The sequence below is a fragment of the Enhydra lutris genome, unplaced genomic scaffold, assembly GCF_002288905.1.
Source record: "Enhydra lutris kenyoni isolate GAN:26980312 unplaced genomic scaffold, ASM228890v2 scaffoldscaffold10, whole genome shotgun sequence".
Taxonomy (NCBI): domain Eukaryota; kingdom Metazoa; phylum Chordata; class Mammalia; order Carnivora; family Mustelidae; genus Enhydra; species Enhydra lutris.
Window position 1 is genome coordinate 30,467,944 of NW_019154094.1, and position 25,683 is coordinate 30,493,626.

The 25,683-nt window shown below is 36.7% G+C and overlaps 1 protein-coding gene across 1 annotated transcript in view; it reads right to left on the reverse strand.

Moving 5' to 3' along the window:
* Positions 1 to 3,666: 3,666 nt before the first annotated feature.
* Positions 3,667 to 25,683, reverse strand: part of LOC111144100 (contactin 3) — a 247,201-nt gene continuing 225,184 nt past the window's right edge. The window contains exons 19-22 of the mRNA XM_022498228.1: positions 21,830 to 22,013; positions 6,815 to 6,927; positions 6,030 to 6,198; positions 3,667 to 4,032 (exon numbers count right to left, since the gene is read on the reverse strand). Coding sequence (XP_022353936.1) covers positions 3,932 to 4,032; positions 6,030 to 6,198; positions 6,815 to 6,927; positions 21,830 to 22,013 — 567 coding nt within the window. The 3' untranslated portion in view covers positions 3,667 to 3,931. The remainder of the gene's footprint in view (positions 4,033 to 6,029; positions 6,199 to 6,814; positions 6,928 to 21,829; positions 22,014 to 25,683) is intronic.

Here is a 25,683-nt window from a genome sequence, read left to right on the forward strand (position 1 = left end):
AGACTAATGAGAAGAGCCTGGATCCAAGCACTCACACACATGGTTTCATTAACTAACTCCCAACCTTTTTTTTTTTTTTTTTTAAGATTTTATTTATTTATTTGAGACAGAGAGAACAAACGGGGAGGAAGGTCAGATGGAGAGGGAGAAGCAGACCCCTTGCTGAGTACAGAGCCTGATGTGGTGCTCGATCCTGTCTTGGGTTTCCAACCGGAGCTGAAGGCAGACTCTTAACTGACTGAGGCACCGAGGTGCCCCTAACTCCCATCCTTTTAAGTGGTCACACCAACAACCTCAATTCACAAACGATGAAATTCAGCACAGAGCGTGCTGTAGACACTGAAGATCTGACATCTCTCCAAGAGTAACACTACCATGCCCCGTTCTGCAGATAGGAAAACTGAGGCGTAGGGAAGTTACTGAATGTGACCAGGGTCACGTGGCCCTAATTAGTGAGGGTGTAATTCAGACCAAGACAATATGACCTGATTCTGCCATGTCCAACGATCTTGGCTTCAGGAGAGAGGACCTGGGCACAGGTTTTAATGGTATGATCTGTTTCTTTAAAAATCACTCCTCCACTAGAGGGTATCATGCTTAGTGAAGTAAGTCAATCGGAGAAAGACAAGTATTGTATGATCTCCCTGATATGAGGGAGAGGAGATGCAACATGGGGGGTTAAGGGGGTAGGAGAAGAGTAAATGAAACAAGATGGGATTGGGAGGGAGACAAACCATAAGTGACTCTTATTCTCACAAAACAAACTGAGGGTTGATGGGGGGAGGGGGTTTGGGAGAGCGGGGGTGGGGTTATGGACATTGGGGAGGGTATGTGCTATGGTGAGTGCTGTGAAGTGTGTAAACCTGGCGATTCACAGACCTGTACCCCTGGGGATAAAAATATGTGTTTATAAAAAATAAAATTAAAAAAAAAAAAAATCACTCCTCCCAGGGCGCCTGGGTGGCTCAGTGGGTTAAAGCCTCTGCCTTCCGCTCGGGTCATGATCCCCGCATCCTGGGATAGAGCCTCACATGGGGCTCTCTGCTCAGTGGGGAGCCTGCTTCCTCCGCTCTCTCTCTGCCTGTTTCTCTGCCTACTTGTGATCTCTGTCAAATAAATAAATAAAATCTTAAAAAAAAAATCACTCCTCCCTACCCACACGTACACATATACTCACCTGTGGCACAAACCCTACATGTGCTTTCCCCATTTGATTGTCCTGCCTCTAAATGTATCTTTGAGTTCTCATGTAAGAAAACAATTGAATTATTACTTTAGTGTGAATTTTCCTTACATCAACAATAATATTTAAAACTCTTTACTAATTACAAACTGACCTTTTCTAGTATATTTTTTGAAATATTTAGAATACATTACACTACAAGAGTGGTTTAGAAAGTCTCAAACACTGATTCAAACACTCAAACCAGTGAGAAATTACAAAGGACTTGATAAGTTGATATTAATCTTAAGAAAATTCTTGTCAAAAATGTGGGTGTAGGGGCACCTAGGTGGCTCAGTCGTTAAGAGTCTGCCTTTGGCTCAGGTCATGATCTCAGGGTTCTAGGATCAAGCCCCACATCGGGCTCCAAGCTCCGCAGGAGGCCTGCTTCTCCCTCTTCCACTCCCCTGCTTCTCCCTTTCTCACTCCCCTGCTTGTGTTCCCTCTCTCGCTGTCTCTCTCTCTCTCTCTGACAAATAAATAAATAAATAAAATCTTAAAAAAAAAAAAGTGTGGGTGTAGATACCATCAACCAAGTCATTAGAAACTAGATACCAAAATTATATAAAGTGAATTTTCTACTTCCCCTTCCCTCTCTCCCCATACCTGAAATACTTTTAATACAAAGGCCACTGTTTTAAACTGCTATTTTCACTAAGTCAATAGGGTATAAAAATAACTTTAAAAAATTCTCTTAAAAGATGGAAAGATTAAAATTTGGCTGAAAAATGTAAGAAATGATAGCATCAGCATTAACTATTACGGTGTCCTCCCATTTCCCCCCTTAAAATATTCTTTTTGACCGCACCACAATTAATCATGCATAGACATTTGATTGTTATAAATTTTATTCGAATAATAGAAAATAATACATACAGATAACCATAGGATACACACACAGAATTTAAAGATAAATTTTATACTTTTCAATATGAAACAAAGTACATATCTCATGGAGATATATTGCTACAAATGCCAGGAAACAATAGAGTAATCATCTTGAAAATGGAAAGTATAGGAACATATTATCAGAATTACTAAATAATAAAAAGGTACAACTCCATTACATGTAGAATAAAATACAGGTATTGGAGAAAGTGCTTCCCCACTTTTTGACTGGAAATAACAATGGTCATATGAAATCTACTAGCCATCCAGATTTTTTCTAGATATATACAGTATATACAGACCTTGCAGAGAAAGTTATAAATATTTTTTCTCCTTTGTGTATAACGACTTTATCTCAAATGTAATCTTTCAGTGTAAAGTAACATTTCATGATGGTATCAGAATTTTGCTAATTTTTATGTTTTTGATATCTGAACTATTGGTTTCAAATTCTGATATCTTTGTCAAGAAGAACAAGTTCCTGCAAAATGTGAAATTGGTAGGAAAGAGGTAAAAAAATTGATTTTGCAATGTCTAACACTCAATCTGTCGATTTTCATATATTCTTTACATATTGCTATGAAGTCATGTCTTCAACAATCTTTTGAAAACCACATATTGAAAGACTGAGTCATACATATCAAAGTCAGCCGCATTGCCATGGTTCTTTTACAAATTTAACTCAGGAACTAAAAAGCCTGCCAGACTCACTCTGATAGACAGTTGGATTTCATTAAAAAACCATCTCTACCATCCAAAAAAGAGAGGGTCCCTTAATGGAATCAGAAATTGGAAATGAAGAATTGTGTGAATTTTGCTTAATATTTGAGTTGAGAGTCAGGTCATTCCTTATTTTCTCCATGTTTTAATAAAACCTGAAAGCTTGTTCCTAGGTGTGAAGGAAACAATTACTTTTTAATTTTTTTTAATATTTGAGGAGGAATAAAATGGGATCATTTCAATTTTATAATATCATTGAAAAAAAGAAAGCATTACCTATAATAGAATGCAAACTTTAAAAATAAAGTGGCTGGTCCTTATGACTTTTATATGGTTAAGAAAATTCTCATTAATATTTTGCACAGATTCAGAGTGTTAAGAATAACAAAACACTTTCACATTCCTTTCTTTTTCTCGTAACAAACAATGCACAGGGTAGGGGCAGGTATGCTGGGTATTATCTCCACATTTTATAGATGAAAAATGAAGAACTAGAGAGAGCAAGGTGATTTGTAAAGAATCTCACAGCTTTGTCATACCTAAACAAAACAGCACTGTTCCTATCTCTGATGTAGCCTTTTCCAACATCTTTTTGAAACACATGCACCCTCTTCAAAACAGGGTAGTTTAAAAATTTTATTTTTACCCTTGAGTATATCAAATGAACATATCAGAATAATACTGATTAAGTCTTCTGAGCAATGCTGTTATAATGGGAACATAACATTTGGATTAAATAATGAGTTTTTCTACATTAAAAAACAAATAAATAAACGTTGTGTGTATGTGTGGGTGTGTTTCCACAGGAGAGCATGTGAGTCTATCCATAGGCAGTGCTTAAAATCATAGCTTACGAAGATCTTTATCAAAAATCTAATGTAGGTAATATGTAAATTCCTTTGGTTTATCAGGTAAATATTAAGGCATTTCAGATTCCCCTAAAAGGATTTACTGTTTTTTTTTTTACTATATTCATATTTTACCTATAGAAAGTTAAAAATACAGAGTTGAAAAAAAACATGCATAAACACTGCATTTCATGAAAGCACTTATTTTTTGTAACCAATTAACTTTCTAGTAAATAATAAAAAAAAGTTAATATCACCACAAGGCATGTACAATAAAGGACAATACTACAGGTATATAACTTGACACAGCGTGGACATTAGAGATGGCTGAAGTAGAACCCCTTGCATCCATATCTGTCAAATGATAAATAGCTTATTAATAAGGATTGTACCAATATAAATAACAAGGGCAAAAGCAATGCCTCTCCTATCAAAATCAAATCATATCGTGAACCTAACCTAAAACCACAAGTTATTATTAGCCCTTATTTTATTTATCAATGTAGCATATGTTACTTGCCAAGAATATCTCTAAAAACTCTACGTACTTAAGTTTTTTTTAAAAAATGAATCAAAGCTTTGCTCATCTAATATTAGTTAACTTTAATTGAAATTGCAAAAACAACTTAATCATTTTGAAAGCAATTATACTCTATTACAGACAATTTTGAGATAATTCAAAGGTTTGATTAAAAAAAGCTTCATTGTATAAGAGTTTGGAAAAATCTGTGTTTGTTTCTACTTTATGCATTTCTAGAAAAATTATTAGGCATAATATAAAACATCATCTTTAAAAAAAAAAAAGGAAATCAATAAAAGCTCCATTTTTCTAGAGATGGCCTTGTCTGCTCTAGTCCTTGCAAGCTCAGCAGCCGGCACATGTCAGATGAAAAGGCTACTCTTGACTCAGCAGCCCTAAAATGCAAAGATTGTGTCTGTCCCTGCAAAAGCATAGAGTCAACTCTTTGTAACAGTCACACTGCGGTCATCCTAGAATGTGAACTCTACATCTTGCACTATTCTAGGAATAAGAGAGTCTATCTTAATTACTTTAAAACCTATATAATAATCATAACAAGTTTACATTTCTAGTTTTGCTCTATTGAAGTGCATGCAGTTTTTAAAATGTCTGTAGTCTGAAATGGTTTATTTCTAGATTTTTACGCTGTGGAACTCAGTTCTTAGATAAACGCTTTCCATTTTCTGGGTATAGTTTAGTACTTGTTTGTTTCAGTCTAAGTAGAGCAGTCTTTATGGTTTCATGTAAAGATAAAATTCTTCTAAGTTTCCATATCCCTCTTTCTCGTTACTTCCTAATGATGTCAGTCATTTTGTTTTCTAAGATTAAAGAGAGAGCTTTTAATCTTATGCCCAAGATTACAGACTAGGTCAAGCCCCATGAAAGGAAACAGGGAACAAGGTTATTTCTGTCACTGAGAACTACAGAATAGAATATGAAGATGGTTTCTACTCTATTTAAACTGACATCCCCAAACTCCAAATTTGAGATTTGAAAGAATAAATGAAATTTCTTGCACCACTGTCACTGATAAAATAAGAACATGAGGGGCGTCTGGGTGTCTTAGTTGTTAAGCCTCTGCCTTCGGCTTAGGTCAGGAGCCCAGGCTCCCTGCTCTGGGGGGAGCCTGCTTCCCTCTCTCCCACTCCCCCTACTATTGTTCCCTCTCTAGCCCAGTCTCTCTCTGTCAAATAAATAAATAAAATCTTTAAAAAAATAGTCCTAAAAATAAAATAAGAACATGAGTCTGTTTCCCTTAACTCTAACGGTGTAATTTCTATTATAAAATAGGTTTCATTTGGATTTTGAAAGGAAAAGTTAGTGTGAACCTCCTTCGAATTCAGAAACAAAGAATTTTTTTAAGAAGTGTTTTTTGGTTTGGCCAAGTGGTTTATGACTTTAACAATGTTAAATTTTCCATTTTTTAAAGAATTAATAAGATTCATGTATAATTTCTAGGAGGCAAACAAAGGTCTTAAAACCAGTTGGTGCGTTTAACATTGCCCTTGAGAAATGTTCAAGAAATTCTGTTCTTTAGAGGCAATCCAAAGGCAAATTTGGGTATAGCTCATAAGAAGGAAAAAAATTCAGATTAATAAAGTTCTGCTAAATACTTTCCGATGTCTTTTCTATTTGTTATTATCTTTCTTGGTATTTTGTATCACTCAGGAGAAATTTCTCTGTCATCTCTCATATTCCAAAACCTTCTTACCATTTAGATGGAGGATGTCATGGGGAGGAAAATGGACAGAAGGACATTGACCGACTCACTCTTGGGAGCTCTTAATTCTGATGTTGTCAATAAAGTAAATGTTGACTTTGATCAACTTACTGGTTATTCTTGGAATCCTGATCTGTTCGCTACTGGTTCCGTCCCCTCCATCCGTGGTGGCCTTAACTTCAATAATGTAGTCCTCTTTAATGGGCAACAAAAGTTCCGCTGACGTTTTATTTGTGTTCAGCACTTGTACATTATTTTGACTGCTAGTCCTATAGAACACCTAAAATGCATGAACAAATACACTTAATTTCTTACATTAGCTATTCTTACTTTATTTCATAGAACTGATTACTCTGTTACCTCACTTATATTGTTTATCTTGTTATATTCACCATAATATAAGTTTTCATTCATAGTTCTTTTCATAGGTCTTGGACTAAGGGTCAGCACATACTAGAATCATCAAGTCCTGAAAATCAAGGAGGGGAGAAAGAGCAAACTTCTATGGAAAGGTTCAGCTGGCTTGGGCATTTATAAGGCTGGAGAGATGGGGCAAGTCCCAACTGTACTTATCTTGAAAGCCAGACCCACAGATTAGAGCCAAAAATTTCAGTTGTTTTTTAAGTAGTATATGGGTGAACATCAGAATTAGCCAAGTATTAACATCATAAACAATTTATAACTATTTTGTCCGAAATCCCTGCGTGACCAGAATTACTTCTCTTAAATTTATATTTAAGAAATCAGACATTTGGGAGAAAAAATACCCTTTTTACAAGAAGTTTGATCTATGTTAAAATCAGATTACGGCAACCACATTACCAGAGTTAGACAAATCATTCAAACTGAGCTTCCCTTGCCAGGAGTACGAAAAGAAAGCATTGCAAATATCTTACTTTGTATCCTGTTACTTCTGACTCGTTCTCCATTGCTTTAACTTGTTCCCATTTAAGTAACACTTTAGTGTCTGTAGCATTCCAAACAACATTTCCTGGTGGCTGACTGGGAGCTTGAAATGCAAAATGAGAACATGAACCAGATCTGAACACGAGTGATAATTTACATAGAGCAGATAAATGATGGTTTAAAGGAAGCTTATAAAAAGACAGCAAAATCTCTTCAGTAATATGCAGCATATAGGTGGAATCAGAAAAAAAAATTAAGTGTCGCTAAGTTTCCTTTTAAACAGGTTTTTCAATTAAATAATGAGAATTCATTTCATCATATTCATGACATCTTTGAGGACATCTCTCAATGGTGGCTGTGGGGCCACTTCTGGAAACATACTGATACTGGAGATAAGGAAATTCCTTTACCCACCACTAGAGGGACGCTTGCTGATGTGCCAAGAAAGGCAGGCAGCGTGACCCACTTTGACACATCCAGACAGAGGCTGAGAGAAATTGCCAACTGAAGAGATTAAAGACGCACAAAATGTAGTGTGGATGATTTTTAGGCCAGCGTTGTGTGATGAGATAGGCAAAATGGGAGGCAATCAAAGATAAGGGTTACTTATATTTATTCCCATGAAGTAACAGCGATTCCCATGAAAAACTGTACCAGAGAGTCTATATTTCACTCTTCGTTTTCCGAGTTTTAAATCAATTTTTGAGAAAAATAAGGCGAAATCCTAATACATTAATGAGAATTCCATTTGATAATGAATGAAATTCTCTGAGGTTTAAAGACTTGGATTCAAAGCTTAGTTCCCTCTCACAAGCACTAGACCGCATACTCGTGCTGGGTAAACGGGGCTCGGTGGCAGCACAGACAGGACATTAAAATTCAGTTTCCTGTCAAGCACAAAACAAACACAATATTATCCATTTGGCCACAACCTCACAATTGCCCAAAGCAGTGCTGAAATATGCTGTACTTGTGGATTTAGCCGCAGAATATGATCTGGTTAACTGAATTTGTAATGGGGAAATGATATAAAATATTGGCCATGCAGGGAAATTTCTAAACATCATTGACTCATGCCACGGGGGAAAGACGGCTGAATTTACATATAGGAAGAGCTCTCAGATACATTTATGTGACTAATGACACCAAATAAGGCTGTCTTCCCTGCAGACTCTTTTGCTTCGTGTCTGCTCTTTCACACTATTCTATGCTGCCTTTGAAACAGCGTGATCTGGCATTAGCAGAGACTTGAGGTCAGCTCAGAGAGTTCAAGCTGCACTGCTTTGATAACAAAAATGTATATAAAGGCAGTTGCTTTAGGGTTGAAATACTGATGACCATGTTCTGGCAACTCAGTCCAAATGATATGAATGCACAAGCGTTAGAACATTTTCCCAAAGTCTGTGATTTCCTGCGTCCTGACAGTAGTGTAATGGGACAGGTTCTGCTGGATGCGGCTCAGGGAGCAAAAGCAGCATGGTCTGTTCGACCAAAAGATGCGTGCTCGGGAGGTTGGATTTTATTAATACCAGGCTTGAGTCATGTTGGCTGAATCATCTCTTCCAGCACTAGTCTTGTAGAAGAGATGACTGAAAGTCTAACACTGAGGCTTATCTTGTATCAGTCCAAAAACAGATGAGTTGAATGAATGCAGCCTCAATTGGATACTTATAAACAGACAGATAAAAACAGGAAAAGGGAAAGGAAGAAAAAAATTAAGGTTTGTTCTGGGTCTGATTACCCTTATTCTGAATCACATCAGTGTTTCCTGAGCCTCAGATAATTATGTACCACTTTTATAATTTTTGCTATCTTTAAATAGAAGACTCGATTCAAAAAAATAAACATCTACCTTAGCTTCCTCCCAAACACTAATACTTAACACAAGCGTGGGCTTGATATGCTAGTTAGGTTCTTACAGTACTCTCTACAATAAATGAAGCATTACTGAATTTTTGAAAAAAGTGTTTGGGAAGCACCCCCAAATCATCTCTCTTACCACCACTGATAAGAATAACATTTTCTGGAAAATTCTATACCAAATAAACTTTCCTTCCATGTTCAAAATCCTATTATTGATAGTAACTAAATGCTTATTAAATATTTATCATATGGGCATGGTAAAATGTGCTTTCATATAGTATAATTTACTTAATTCTCATTGTGTTATAATAATGTCCATTTCTGAGGGACCTGCGTGGCTCAGCGGGTTAAACCTCTGCCTTTGGCTCAGGTCATGATCTCAGGGTCCTGGGATCGAGCCCTGCATTGGGCTCTCTGCTCAGCGGGGAGCCTGCTTCCCCCTCTCTCTCTGCCTGCCTCTCTGCCTACTTGTGATATCTCTCTCTGTCAAATAAATGAATAAAATCTTTAAAAAATAATAATAATGTCCATTTCTATACATGGGTAATCTGAAACCAGAGACTTAAAAACAATTGTACACTCATGTTCATAACAGCATTATTCACAGTAGCTGAAAGGAGAAGCACTCTGTCTGTCGACAGATGAATGGATAATCAAAATGTGGTATATATGTAAGAGGAAGTATTATTCCGCCTTAAAGAGAAAGGAAATTTGCTGACACGTGGATAAACCTTGAGGGTATTATGCAAAGTGAAATAAGCTGGTCAAGAAAAGACAAACTCTGTATGATTCCACTTACATGAAGTACCTAGAGTACTCAAATTTATAAAGACACAAAGGTCTTGCCAGGGACTGGGGGCTGGGAATGGGGATTGGTGTTTAATGGTTACAGAGTTTCAGTTTTATAAGATGAAAGACTTCTAGAATCTGTTACACAACAACCAATCTTAGTGCTACTGAACTGTACATTTAAAAATGGGCAAGATGGAAAATTCATGTTCTATTTATTTTTACAATTAAAAAATTAAAAGCAAGAACTTGCTAAACGACACAATGGGTAAAAGATCGTATGTGGGTTCAAGCCAGCTTTGATTAATGCCAAAGTCTAAGCCACCCATATTAGACTGTGCTGAGTACCTGAGTCCTTATTTAACTCCTGAATGACTGATCACAGATTTGTACATGATGTGAAAATAAATACTAAACAAGAATGTTACAAAATATACTCAACTTCCATTGTCACAGGAATGCTTTTCCTGATTTCTCAGACTAAAGTGGGGGCTCTTTTCAGATACCAGGACCTTTCTTCATAATCCTCATTAAAAGTACATTTTACATTTCTTTGTGATTTCATTTTTATTAACATTCAGTTTTATTAATATCCATTAACCTGTAAGATCTTTGCAAGCAGAGACAATGTCCAGTGAGATCTCTGACACAGAGAAGTTTGATATGGTCGATTCTATTCACTAGTCCAATGCCTTGCCAAGGGGTAGACATCAAATTAGATTTTGTAAATGACTGATGTTTTAATGTAAAAAGCACAAACTCAAGGATAAAGAAAACACTTTTACAGTGTTATCGAGAAATAAGTTTGACCCATTTCCTTTGTGTTAATGAGGAATGAACAAGATTTGGCTAGCCACACTTCTCAAAGGCAGCATATCAAAATTCAAAATGAACTGTCTAGCTATACGGTTGAAAGTTCTCCAAGACATCCCCACAAATACTACACATTTTATAAAGACCAAAATGGGATAGTCTTGAGATTGAATATGTTCAGTTGTACTGAGGCTAAGATGATAAGGAACATCACACAAAGAAAGAACAGAGTAAGAAAAACAACCCCCAAAACTGGTATATTGATTCAATGACTTATTCAAGAAATAATCTGTATGTTAAGTGTTAAGGCAAAAAGGAATAAGGAGGTGACAAGATCTGGAGTAGATTTGTAAAGGCAAATTATGTTTTTTATGTGTAGAGGCAAGAGAGGGAAAGGTATCCAGCACAGGGATAAACATATGCCAAGGCACAAAGGCAGGACACAACAAGGTACCGCGGGGAGCTCAGAAGTTTTGACTGATTACAAGGTAGTGAGGAGGAGAAGGGATGGAGCAGATGCAGCTGAAGAAGAAAGGAGGAGCCAGATGCTGAAGGGTCCAGGGGACCAAAGGAACTAGAAAAGGAAATTTTTTTTGTAGGCAATTCGGAAGGCCATACATAAGTGAAGGTAGGGAAGTGATACTGCCAGTGTTGTGGTTTCACGATCTTTGTGGGAGCAGAAGGAAAAGGAGGAAGATCTTGGCGGGCATTCTGTTGGGAGAATGTGGTAGCACTTCACGGAAGAGAGAATAAAGGTCTGTTTGCGTGATGATGATTGCCGTGGAGTTGGAGGGATGCAACAGACACGACATTTGTATAAACTCAACAAGTCATGATGACTGACATCACATGGGTGCTGGCAATAAAAAGCAAAGCTAACGCTAGCTGATGACACAGACCTGGGGGAACAATATCTCCAGCTGGAATTACCTTTGACTACATATTTAATAACAACTTCTTATGTGTTAGGGATCCTTCTCAGTACATTAAGCAAAGAGATAGACATGTTCTCTGACTTCTAACCATGGGTCTTATTAGTGGTTCCCAAGGATTAATATTTCTACCACTAGAGATGATTTTAGGTGGATGACATTTTTAATTGGAAATATGTACATATTTTCATGTTAAGTTAAAAAAAAAGCCTGTCATATCCAATTCTTGATTCACAGATATAATTATTTTGGATGAAGCCAATATTGATACATCTGTGGTAATCTACTTCACACATAACACACAGATCATTAAAACTAGGTTCTAAATAATGATACAGAACAAAGGCTATTATGCAAACACAAATAACGCAGATGTTTCCAGCTGCACACAGATGTCTGGTAAGCATCCTAAAATACACAGTCACAATTCAAACTAACTCCGACCTAAGGGAATATTTAACACAAATAATTCATCTTAAACCAAGTGATCAAGAAAAGAATATCACCCTACTAATAACTATCACAAAGACCCTGATTAGCTCACTGCAAAACTTACTTTCAGGTATGCTTTTTTTTGAAAATCAATTAGGTTTATTTTTCTTTGCATTTCATTATATTGTTTAACTTTTAAAATTCTTCTATTCAAATAATTGCTCTGTTTTCATTTTATTAAAAAAATCTTAGAGCTACTATCTTATAATAAAGAGTATTAGTGATTTTGTTTCTAGTAAAGGTACAGTTGTCTTTTAAAATGAATACATCTAACTATTAAATTAAATAAATTAAATATATTGGGAAAATAATAATACAGGTTGTTTGAGTCTGTGGCTAAAATCAAGTGACTGGGGATAGCAAAACAGTGGGCAAATTAGGAACAGGTTGAGTTTGCTCATTGCATGATCCAACCTTCCCTTTAGCATCTTTGTTCCCATTTCTGGTTTCCGTTCTCACCAACGTTCAGTTACCCTGTATTGAGCCTTCAGTGCTCTTCTTTTCTTTCTTCCTATGGTCAAATCTCAAGCAGGAAACCTTTGGTTCCACAATCTCTATAAAAAGACTGCCTACCCTTGTGTGCCAGGTGTTGTACAGCACAGAAAAGATCTACCTCCTACAGGTTAGACCAAGGACTGGAAGCACTGTGGCCATTTCCAAGGCAAATGTCCTGAGCTACTGTCTTAACCTAACAGAAGCCACAGTATCTCAACTGTAAAACCACAAGAAGACCTTGGAGAGCAGTTGTCAGATTAAAACCTACCAGAGAGGGCACCTGGGTGGTTCAGTCAGTTAAGTGACTGTCTTCAGATCAGGTCATGAACCCGGAGTTCCAGGATCAAGTCCGGCATTGGGCTCCCAGTTCCGCAGGGAGTCTGTGTCTCCCTCTGACCTTCTACCCTTTCATGCTCTCTCTTACTTGCTCTCTCTCTCAAATAAATAAATAAAATCTTTAAAAAATTAAAAAATAAAACCTACAGGAGAGTGAAATTGCTCTAGAACTGGAAAACTTCAGATCAGAATTTGAGACCTGAAAGTGCATCAACCAGCTTACAAATTTTTTGGGGGGGGGGCGGGAGGGGCTAACTCAATGTACTTTAATTTTGCGTAGTTGCCAACATTTAAAACTCATGACTTTTCATTTAAGTCTGGGTTTCTGATTGCTGATTGCTCATGCAATATCAGATGGGAAAGAATGGGCCTACTCTGATGGACAGAGAGAATGGGCTGGCCCTACGAAAAGACACCCCAGCCATCATCCATCCCTGCCCATTGATACCTCCCTGGCCATTGAAGGTATCTGACTGAACACTTCTCTTTTAAAATAAGTACTAGTTTGAGGTAGTTTTTATACATTTTAAGGACATTGGATTGACATATTTAGAAAAGTAATATACTTTGATGGACTAAATCTGTAAAATGTAACTGTTTAAACTTGTTATTTCCCTCAAGGCTTGATGTGGTGGATGCTGAGGGAAGGACAGGAGGGAGGAAGGGTGCAGACACTGGAAGCAGATGAAGGTGTAGTTCAGGGATCTGAACAACCTGAGCTACATTCTTAGATCCTCTGAAAACGTCTTTTTGATGGTCCATATTATTGGCTGGTAGGTCGACTGTGTTATTGTTTAAAGTATTTTGAGGTAGATTGTATTATTATGATCTTTGCAAGTCCTCTCCCCTTTACTCCTTGTGGGGAGAGTATACTTCTCTCACTGACATTCAGCTTGGCCATGGGACCTGTGGTTCCCGGGACTGCCTGTAGGAAGACATACTTCTGCTTCTCCCTGGCATCCCGCAGACATCAGGCTCTGTCACGTGACTCCTTTCTACCAACAGAATGTAAGCAAAAGCAAAACAGGACACTCCCCAGTAGCAGCTTTCAAAGCCACAGAAGAATATGCTCAGCCCTTCTCTTTTCCCTCTGCCATGAGATCTACACAGCCCAGTGAGTGGCTGCTCCTTCAGTCTGGGTCCTGGAGTAAACACGGCATGGATCAGATCTGAATCTTACTTGGGGTGTACGTGTTGGATAAGTGAGAAACAAACACTTGTAGTTTTAAGCCACTTAATTTTGGAGGTTCGATACTGCGGCCTAGATTAGTCTAAGCTGACTAGTACAGTTATTAGCCAATATTCTAAATAGCTTTGATGCAACACAATATATTTTTGTAAAGACAGGGAAGCATGGAATACTGTACATTAATATAGCTTATCTGTTTCACTTTCCACATCCTGTCCTATGTGGAATTTCACTTTCTAGATCCTATCCTATGTGGAAGCCCCCACCCAGAATAGGTTGACTGAGTTCTACACTTTATTAGAACTAACTTGATACATAGTCTACATTTTAAAATTTTTGGTAAATTATGTCTCAACTTTCACATCATACAGATTTTTCAGCTCAATTTCTACTGTTGATAGTATGCTAAAGTAGAAAAAAATGACAAAAACTAATTTAATTTTAGTAGAAAGGCAGCCTATCACTACATAGTACACTAATAATTGGCAGGCTGCAAAATTATTTCCGTTAATTTCATATGTTGTAACCAAAACAGTGTTACCGTTGAAGGTTTTTATAATTATTGATCTTTAAGCACCCATCATAATGTCCTCTGCATATTTGATTAACAGACTCCTCAATGTCAGCTTTACAGATGTCGCTGAGTCCCCAGCCTCTTGCCTACAAGCAAGTGATAAACATAGGTTGTTGACAGAATGGAGCTAGGAATACAAGCCATGCCTATCAATAGGAAAATGGTTAAGTTGTGGTTTATTATCACAATGGAATATTATATATACATTGACACATTTATGAATAACTATTAGGGACACTGGAAATTGCTATGATGTATAGGTAACTAAACATACAGCATTCTTCCACTCTATAAGACAAACATTCTACAGAAGATTAAGTCTGAAAAGAAAGCCCAACATTAATGATAGTATTTCTGAGTGATAGAATTATGGGTGGTTTTTATTTTCTTCTCTACAATTTTCTTTTTTCCCAAATTTTCAACAATGAAAATATTTTCTTTTTATATAAAGTAGAAGCCTCTGCCTTCAGATCAGGTCATGATCTCAGGGTCCTGGGATAGAGCCCTGCTTCGGGCTCTCTGCTCAGCAGGGAGCCTGCTTCCTCCCCCGCCTTGCCTCTCTGCCTACTTCTGATCTCTGTCTGTCAAATAAGTAAATTCTTTAAAAATAAACAAAATAAAAAGTAAAAACTAAGAATATTACTGTTTAGAATTTTCAACAGTGGCATTTCCATAGTGGTGATGGTGAAACTGGCATTTACTTTCAAAACATGGAATTTTAAGAACATATGCTTGCTGTGATTATTTATGCAAGACTCAAAAGATTTAATTTTTTTCTTGACTCCTTGATGATAATGAGATGATTTAGTGGGAAGTGGTTGTTCTCACCAGTACCTAGAAACTGTACTTTGTAGTTTGGTTTCAGTTGAGTTGAACATCAGCATGTGTCATTAAAGTGCTTAAAACACAGGACACTGTACGAGAGTCAGGTCACCAAAAGATACTTTCTCCCTAATAATGAGACATATTTGTTTTAGAATCATTAAAATTAAACACGTGACTTATAATAGGAAACTGATTCAATGTGCAACTACACAACAAAAATATCTACTTCTTAATTCATCCGAATCTCAGAAAAGACTTTTCTTGGGGTCCAACCTGGAATGTCAGGGAGGAAGATTTTTCTTTTAAATGACTGGATATTTCCAATTTAAAGTTTCTAGAGAATTGTAAGCAAGTTGAAGATTTCCAAAAAAAGTGCGAAAGCACCTACAAAGTTCATAAGATTTACATACATTTGGCCAGAGGAATGACTTGATCTAATATTAGCTGAAACTCCCTGACTGAATTCTGTTCAAGTTCAATAATACATTATTATCCTGTTTCAGAACTTACAACATCAGAAATCATTTCGTTGAAGTCCACAGATAAAAGAACAAGAACAACAAAAATCACTCTAAAATCTGAGGAATATGCATTAGTGAACAGTGTGTTCTGTTGCTGTCTCTGTGATTGGTGGTATATCATATACAGACATGAGTAGTTCACAGACATATCTGGGATGTGATACATAGAGGAGCCGGCAAATAACATTAAGTCAACTAGAGAGAAATACCCTTTGCTTTTCTTATTAACTTGAAGAGAAGGCTGGATTTGGTGATACTAGGTTTTTAATATCTCTTCAATACTAATAGCATAAATAAAGTGGGAGCAGACTTAGAGGTCTGAACAGGTAAAAGCATGTTGCTTATATTAAAAAATGGAGAGTGGCATATTTGTTTGTTGTATTTATTACTGATTTTATTACCATTTAACGTACTATTTTGTTAACATCTATTTATGGCAATGATATTGATTTCCATACTTGGTTAGTTTCCATTTTAACTTTAAGTTTATGATAGCAAAAATTATAAGCTAATTTTTAAAAAGATCTTATTTATTTATTTGACAGAGAGAGAGAGAGAGAGAGGCAAAGCACAAGCAGGGGAAGCAGCAGACAGAGAGAGAGGGAGAAGCAGGCTCTCTGCTGAGCAGGCAGCACGAGGTGGGGCTTGATCCCAGGACCCTAAGATGATGACCTGAGCCAAAGGCAAATGCTTAACCAACTGAGCCACCCAGGTACCCCTGTAAGTTAATTTTTTAGACAAACAGTGAGGTACATATTAGAGGAGACTCAGAGGAATGGCAAAAATTGAGAAGCAAGATCACATATAAAATTTGGGAAATTTTGCATTGATATAGTTCCCAAGTCATAACTTAGAGTAGATAATGATATAATTAAATTATACATATGAAATTATGTATTTGAAACAGCAATTTTCATTTTATCAAAAACTCATAAAGAAGATGTAGTCCATATACACAATGGAATATTACTCAGCCATCAGAAAGGATGAATACCCAACTTCTGCATCAACATGGATGGGACTGGAGAGATGATGCTGAGTGAAATAGGTCAAGCAGAGAAAGTCAATTATCATATGGTTTCACTTACTTGGGGAACATAAGGAATAGCATAAAGGACATTAGGAGAAGGAAAAATGAAAGGAAGAAAAGTCAGAGTGGGAGATGAACCATGAGAGACTAGGGACTCTGGGAAACAAATGGAGAGTTTTAGAAAGGAAGGGGGTGAGGGAATGGGTGAGCCTCAAGATGGGTATTAAGGAGGGCACAGATTGCAAGGAGCACTGGGTGTTACACACAAATGATGAATCATGGAACACTACATCAAAACCAATGATGTACTGTATGGTGACGAACACACACACACACACACACACACACACACACACAAACAAACAAAAAACTTCTGAAATATTCTGACCCCTATTCCTTTAGTGTTTGTTTTACTCACATTACCTTTACAATCCCTTAGGACACACTTGATTAGGTTTCTTAAATTCAGGCAACTGATTTTAGCTCAGCTTACATGGATAAACATTCCGCTCGCAAAAGCAAAAACGCAAGCGCAAAACATCATACCGTTTAATATTGTTCTGTTTTTTCAAGTGGACATACATGTACAGCCATCACTGAAGAAAAAACAAAAGAGTATCTCCTTGTTCCAGGGTAAGCTCTGGGCATGTGATTCAGTCCAGCCCGGGAAGGTTTCCTATCAACTGGTCATAACAGCTGGTTCTGGGATGAGCCAAGAAGAACCATCCTTGGCTCTGAGTGGAGTTATCAGAAGGGAGCGGTCCATTTTTCCCAGGGTGTTTAGTTGACAGAAATAAGCCTTAAGTGGCAAATAGCAATACTTTCACCCTGAAAAATGGAACATGGTAAGAATGATTCCACCATGGAACAGAGCCAAGAGATGGAGAGCCTTGTTTGTTGAATATCTGTTATTGGGCACCAACTATGGTTACTTCAACACTGGAGACCGAGCTCTGAGGACAGTGTTATTATCAGAGCTATGGCAAAATCTCTGCCCTAAAGGACTTTGTCTTCCAGTCAAAGCAGGCTAGAGAGAACAATCAAATAAATGAGAACAAGTTATAGAATATGTGACAGCTGTTAGTGCTCTACCAAAGAACAAAGCAGGGAAGGAGACTGAGTGTCAGGAGATGAGGGACACACTTTTAAACATGGTGGTTGGGTGGCACTGAACTAATATTTGAGCAAAGATCTCAAAGAGATGAGAAAGAAAGCCACTGGATGCCTGGAGGAGCTTTCTGAGCAGAGGGAACAGCAAATGCAGAGGCCCTGAAGTGAGGGTGGAATGAGTGAAGAGGAAAATAATAGGAAATAAGTCAGAAGAGGATTTGGAGGATGGATCATATAAAGCCTTATTGAGCATTAAAGGATTTAGTATTTATCTGAATTGAGATAAAATGGGGCATCCTGAGCATCACTGTGGCTTACAGGAGACAAGGGTGGAAAGAGGCTGACCAGGAAGTGATTGCTGCCCTGATCCATGTGAGGGATGTTCCAGCTTACAACAGGGTGATAGCAATGATAACAATAAGATGTGGTAGATTCTTGCAGAAGTCAGTTGTTGAGTATGAGAGAAAGAGAAGAGTTGAGGGTGATTCTTTGATTTTTGGCCTGAGCAACTGAAATATTGGGATTTAAGTTACTGGGATGGAGAATTCTGAAAGGGACAGGTTTGAAATGGGGTGGATGGCATAGTCAAGAACTTAGTTTTAGAAATATTCAGTTTGAGGTCTTATAAGATGAATCTTGAGGATGTTGGTTGAGTGCTAAATCCATCCATACTGAAAACCAGAATTACCACTTGACTTTTTAGTTACACAAAGCAGAATATTTGCCCTACAAATTCTTTCTTGCTATCTCTGAACATAAAATTCTCAATATGTTTCCTTTTAGAAGCCAACAAATTTCATCATTTACATGCCATCTGCAATTTTTCCTCATCAGTGCCTTTAGATACAAGATGTTCTTAAGAGTTAGCTCCCCTTGGGTTGCAAGTAACAGAGACCCATTTTAGATTACTTAAAGAGGCTAATTAGAGTTTAACTCAGAAATGCTTCCAAAAAACACAAGTATTTGGATATCAAAAATTAAGTGTTTAACGGAAGCTACAGTATTTAACTTGAGAATCCTTGTATTATTTTACATTAATCAAAAATAATCACCCAGGATCTGTACTGATATAAAGGCTTGCATACTAAATTCCATGATTACGAGTCCATGAAACTTGCACAGTTTAAGTAAGATGGTAAAAAACTACAGTAAGTGTTTTGAATTCACAATGTTCAGTCAAGAGGAAGTATATTTGATTAATAATAGTCCTTCAGGCTGGCCTGCGTTAGCTTTCATTCAACCATTTAGCTACCCAATCAATATTTAACCAGTGGTTTGTAGCACCATGCTTGGCACTAAGGCTGGATGAACAAGACACAGGAAGATTCTTTCCCCATAAAGTTTGCAATCCAGAGGGAAAATGAGACAGCAAGCAAATAATCAAAGACGTAATCTTAGTTCTTTATGTCTAAAGCATGATGATAATTCTCTTTATAGAGATAATCACAAAAACGTTACCAAAATTCTTAAATAGGATTTGGAGCTAAATCCAGGACAAAGGTTAGGATGACTATTGAGAGTTGCCAGTAACAGGTAATAAGAACAGCTTTAAAGGATCCTGTTTAACTTGCATTTTTGGCATCTTTAAGGAAAAATTATTAACATAAAAGTGAAAGTTTAACACATGCTTTTTATATATCTAATCTTAGAGTAATTAAGGATTTCAATGATCTCTATGAATTTCCCACCCAACATAGGAAATTTTTCCCTAATAACACCTGCAGATTGACATGCAGACTCTGAATGATTTGCAGAAATACAAACATATCACCTTCAGAGAGATTTTATTCAATTGTTGGAATTTCCATCAGACTACAGCTGTGTGAGCAAAGAGTACTGTCTATCTTTGATCACCTTACCCACGTCCTAAGCATGGAGCAAAAATCCAAATAAATACTGGTGTTAAACAGGGCATGGATATTCTGATTATATGGCTGAAAGAGAGGACAGCACAATTAAGACTATGTCTAGCAGTATCCAGCTACTTAGTTTGTAATTGGAGGGAAGTGATATAACCTCTATAAGCCTCAGCATCCTCATCTCTAAGGTGAGGCTACCAGCAGCTTCCAAGTCATGGTATTGTTGTAAGAAGTGAGAATTAGTACAAGAAAAACATACTTAGAACAGTGACTGCAGATTGCTCTAAGTGTCAACCATTAAAATCATCATTGCCATCATTACCGTTGTAAATTTCTACTTTAGATTGGGTGCCTATATGCTACACCTAAATCAAAAATTTCTTTTTAAAATTGTATTTCATTCATTATACATTATCATAACATTCCTATTGTCTTTTCCTCATATCTTACCAATTTGCTAAGTTCTTCACTGATTCCATGATGATGTCACACAGTTTTGTAGAATCATAATTTTCTAGCAAGTAATCACATCAATTATTAAGTCAGAGGAAAGAGCCAATATAAACTTGTTTGCATATATTCTTGTAATCAGAATTTTTGATTGATGCTGTGCTTTGAATATATAAATAATGATGTATATTTAAATCTTACTAATTCAGAATTATTACTGAGAATACCAAACATTTAGCGAGAAGTTCTAAACACAGAATATTTTCAGTTTAAGTATTTCCAAGCCCATATACTACTTGGTGTAACCCCTGCCGTGTATTATGAGTAAGAGATTGGGTCAGGCTTCCCCTAATAACTAGTGAAGGACAATACTGAATTATTACATGAGTTGGTTGCTTGTAAAGGTATGCTACTGAAGATTTATAATGGATTGTTGCTAAACTTTTGGTCTGCAATCTCATTATACTAGTAAATTAGTAATCAAGTTCTCTTTTGTATAGATCATACAAAGATGAACGTGAACTTTGCTAATCAAATTAACACTGGCTAACTAAAATCTAAAGTAGTAGAATTATGTTTTATATATATGTTAACTTACCCACAAAGCTAGCCAACGATATTCCATTTTATGCTATTAGTATTCTTAGCAATTTTATCTAACAAATGTATGCTCTTATATAAACTTGGGAATTAAATACAGATATAGAAATCAGGCAAAATTGATGTCTCATTCTCATAGGAAGCCAGTTAAGCAAACATTTTTACCGAGTTAATAAATTCTGAAAAGAAGAAAAATAATTTTCTGTAAATAAAAGTAATGCGTTATTATGTTAAAAGTTCTTCCTCCTACATTCGCATTTTCCTTACCTATACAATGTTAAAAAGTACCGATAGCTACCCCCTGTGGTAGTTAGGAAGTTTGAATGTGGGAATGCACGTAAAGCACTTGGCAGATAGAACACTCTCAACTGCTATTAGCTGAAATGATGACAATCACAAGGACAATTGAAGTGGTTGCACTCCAAGAAGTTACTAACACAATACAATGATTAAAAATATAACTCTGCTATCAGTTTAATTGAAATATATGTGGAAGACTATGGAGTTGCAAATCACTGATCTTCCTGTAATGTGATTCAAAGCCAAGTTATGTACAGCTCCTAACTGCTGCTTGTGAATTTACCTGGGAATACATAGCCAACAAAGACTCAGCTTTCAAGGCAACTGACATCTCCAGTTAGATTTTTTAAAATATCAGTACATTCACGTGCACCGACATCTTCTGATGGTGATCTTTTAGTGCACGCTGGCATCTTTTGAATGCCAAAAAGGCATCAAAAGGAAAGAAAAAGAAGAAGAAAACCACTCTTGATTCTCTGGTGTGAAATTTAACTTATTCACGTGTACTGGAAATCCTCAAGCTTTGGGGAACTAAAAAAAAAACATGAAAATAAACCAGGCTTATCATTTTAAAAGAAAAATGGATAGACTCAACACCCCACACTAAGGTTTTTCAAAAGGTACACATTGATTTTCACATGGGGTTTCTATCTAAAGATTCAGGGATCTCAGGAAGACAAAGATATGTGTGTGTCTGAGTTTACAACGGCCTGGGATTGGATTTGTAGCATTCAGTGGGCTTACTGAGTTGGCTTGTCCAATTTTAAATGAGAAAGAAGGCTACCATAAACTACTTCCTTGCCATTCAAAAAATGGAATCTACGTACGAGTTTTCTTTGTGGTTGCATTCACTGTGGTGCTGAAGGGCCCAGCACCAGCACTGTTGTAAGCCCGCACAGCTGTGTAATAGGCCAGATTACTCTTCAAGCCCCGGAGTCTGGTTGATGTCTCATTTCCTGCAACTTTCACTTTGCTTGATGATTCTTCTTCTCCATTATTCCAGTAGCGCACCTGGTCGACAGAAAAACATAAAAGATGGAAAACGTTGAAACAAACACTACCACACTTCCACGAAGTGGTTTTCATGAAAATGGGTACTATAATGTATTTATATTCATCATTTACACAGCAAATGTTCTTTAAGGACCTACTATGTGCTAGGGGTCCCATTAGATTCTGTGCCAGAGGAGAAAAGGGACTTTGGGAGGAGACAGAAAATAAACCAGATAAAGTCAAAGACAGTGAGAGCTAAATACCCCTAGACTATAGCTTATTAAAGGAAAATGAGGGTGAAATCTGCAAATTTAATAGAGCAGGCTGTTCCTCCTTCTCGGGCCCTAACCAACCAGGTCCAAGCTCAACTCCGGAATGCTGGCAGCTCTGCTTCACCTCGCCTGGATGGTGGGGTTCCCTCTGGGAAGAAAGCGAACTGTCAGAGAAAAGACTATCAAAAAGCCAGCTGGCCACTGGTTTGTCCTCCAGTGATGGCCAGGTATCAACAAGGCCACCTGTGCATGCAGAGCTGCTGATGAGAAGAGGAAAGCAGTTAACACAGTTAAATTTAAGTTATGCTAACACGTTTTCTTTGTACTTCATTATTCTGAATTGTGCAAAACGATCTGAGATGTTATATAAAGATAAATGCATATGGAGTATAACGTATAAAAAAAGCTTAATGAGAATATTTAATAAAAAAAGAAACAAGGGTATGAAAAATCCAATAAAAATACATGTTTCCCGGGCTGCCTGGGTGGCTCAGTGGGTTAAGCCTCTGCCTTCAGCTCAGGTCATGATCTCAGGGTCCTGGGATCGAGTCCCACATCAGGCTCTCTGCTAGACGGGGAGCCTTGTTTCCTCCTCTCTCTCTCTCTCTACTTGTGATCTCTCTCTCTGTCAAATAAATAAAATCTTTTAAAAAAAAATACATGTTTCCCATCTCCAATTCATGCTATCAAGTTTTGCTGTGTTGCGCTATAAAGTATGGATTATCCAGAAAGTCAAAGCAAGACCAACACGAATAGCAACAGCAACAAGACCACCAAATTGTTCAGGAAAAGTACAAGCATTCCTCAGGCTGAGACTGGATATCACCATTTAATCATGTAAAGCAGAGCCCAAACACTTAACATAAATATGTAAGGCAGACTGGGTACATATTTTTTTGCTTTCATAAAGAAATGCATATGCTCTCTCCCATATTTCTTGCAACATGTGCCCTTTCTGACTTTCATTTATCTTCTCTTGATAGCAAAATATGAAAACAGAAGACCATTTCTATAATTTGTGGAAGTCAACAGCTGTTTGAGCACAATGAAAATGGCAGTTGATTCTTAGCCATCAGTCATGAAGGCAGCAGACACTTATGGGGACTGTGGCAAAATAGACAGCCAAGTTCCATCTTAGGGAGTTACTACTTGGCTCTACCGAGGGAAGGAAGATCCAGTGGTTAGAGGTCTTTTGTTTTTTTAAGATTTATTTATTTATTTGACAGAGAGAGAGAGAGGAAACTGCTGACTATGGAACCCAATGGAGGGCTCGATCCCCTGGCCCTGAGTTCATGAATAAGCTGAAATCAAGTTGGAAAATTGACAGACTGAGCCCCTTTTGTTTGTTTGTTTTTAAGAAAAGGAGAAACCTTTATTTTAATGTGAAATGGCCCAAATTTAGAGTTGGCTCAATTTTTTTAAAGTCATTGTGTGGTCCAAACAAAGCTTGTTTATGATCTGCTTAGGGTAACCAGCTTTAGCCCTCTGGGAAAAAGACACTAGAAGTTACAGTGTTTTGGGGAAAAAAAAAAAAAGGGTAACTATGAAATTCTTTAGTTAAAAAAATTAGTAGAAAAATCAGATTTTTCAATAATGATCCTAAATTAGTGCACTAATAATGTACTAGGGCAACATTTTCCCTACATATGTGTATGTATGTGTGTATATATATGCATGTGTGTATATGTGTATATGTACGTACATGTTTGTGTTTATATTTACATTCATATTTATATTTACATACAGGACCCCTTAAATTCATGTAAAATGCTGTGTCCATGTATATGTATATGTGCATTACTCTTGGAAAAGTTATTAATTTTTATATAAACCTCAAAAGAAGGATATGAACCCAAATGATCAGGACTAAATTGAATATGTAATTTCTACACCTTTAAAGAACTGAATTAAACACTGAAACTTGATGATATTTTAGCAAAAAAAAAAAAAATCTACGTATCTTAGGGAACCCAGCATAATAGAAAATCACAAAGAATTTTTTCATTAATTAAGGATAACGTACAAAATTGTCTTTTATAAAGCCACAGCCAAGTAAATTATTTTTTAAAAGATTTTATTTATTTACTTGAGAGACAGAGGGAGAGAGGTAGCAAAAGAAAGCAGGAGCTGGGAGGAGAGAAGTACCTGCCCACTGAGCAGGCTGCCAGATGTGGGGCTTGATCCTAGGACTCTGGGATCATGACCAGAGCCAAAGGCAGATGCTTAACCTACTGAGCCACCCAGGCACCCCTAAACTGTTAATGGATACTAAAAACTGGTACACATTCCAAATTCAACAACAGTAAACATTAGGTTTAGAGGACTCCAAAATGGTAAGACACATTCCCTGCCCTTGAAAACATTATCCGCTTATTAACGAAGAATGACAAAGAGTCAGCAATTAGAATAACATGTTACAGGCAGCCTGAAACTTGCAGCCTTGGGTATAGCATAGATTGGGGAAAGAAGTCACATAATTATGAGCTCTTGAAACCCTCAATTAACAGATGGGACCTCAGAGGCCCCCAGGAGTTAAGTAACTCAATCAGGGTTGTCCTGTCATACACACTGGTCTCTGCTTATAGGCCATTCTTTTTCTGGTATGTCAAATTACCTCAATTTAAGTTGCCTAAGAAAGTGTTCCTCAGGTGACTGCTTTAAAGAAGAAATAAAAACAATTTTTAATAGTCATAAGGAATATATCTTATAAATTTATTTATAAAAAGCACTTAAGGTTCTTGATAGCAGTATGCTTTTGAAGTACTCCATGTACCAGAACGAGAGATTTATTTTTGTATCTTAGTTGCTGACATGAATTAGAAATATTTAGACCATAGAGAAAATTTGTACCAAATTGGAATGTGATATTCATTGGAATTGATTATGTAATCTCCTTACATAGCTTTACTTACAAAATTGAATAAATGTGCATACAAATCAAACATAAAGAACCAAAGCAGTACATTAATATTCCCAATTTTCTATGAGTAGTTAATAAAATATGTCCTATAAAATTTTGCTCAAAAATATTTAATAAGGGTAGATAGTTTTTCTTTAAGGAGGGAAAAGTAAACAAATAAATAAATAAGTAAAAGAAGAAAAGTAAAGGAGAGAAAAGTCAAGAATGAAATAAAGACAAAGACCAAATTTTCCCCTCAGTTGTGTTTGGATTTAAATGGTAAAAGTCCTATACCTGAGAAAACAGACTGTAAGTCTGTGCTAATTCAGATTTTATAGAAACAACCACAATGCAGGGAAGAAGAAAGGAAACCATCTAGACTGAAGGAAAACTTCTGCAAATATAATTGTGCAATCTGTTAACTATACTTCAATTTAAAAAAAAAGATATCTATATAGAGATAGAGAAAATATATATATGTACAGATATACATATATATATATGTATTTGTATAACA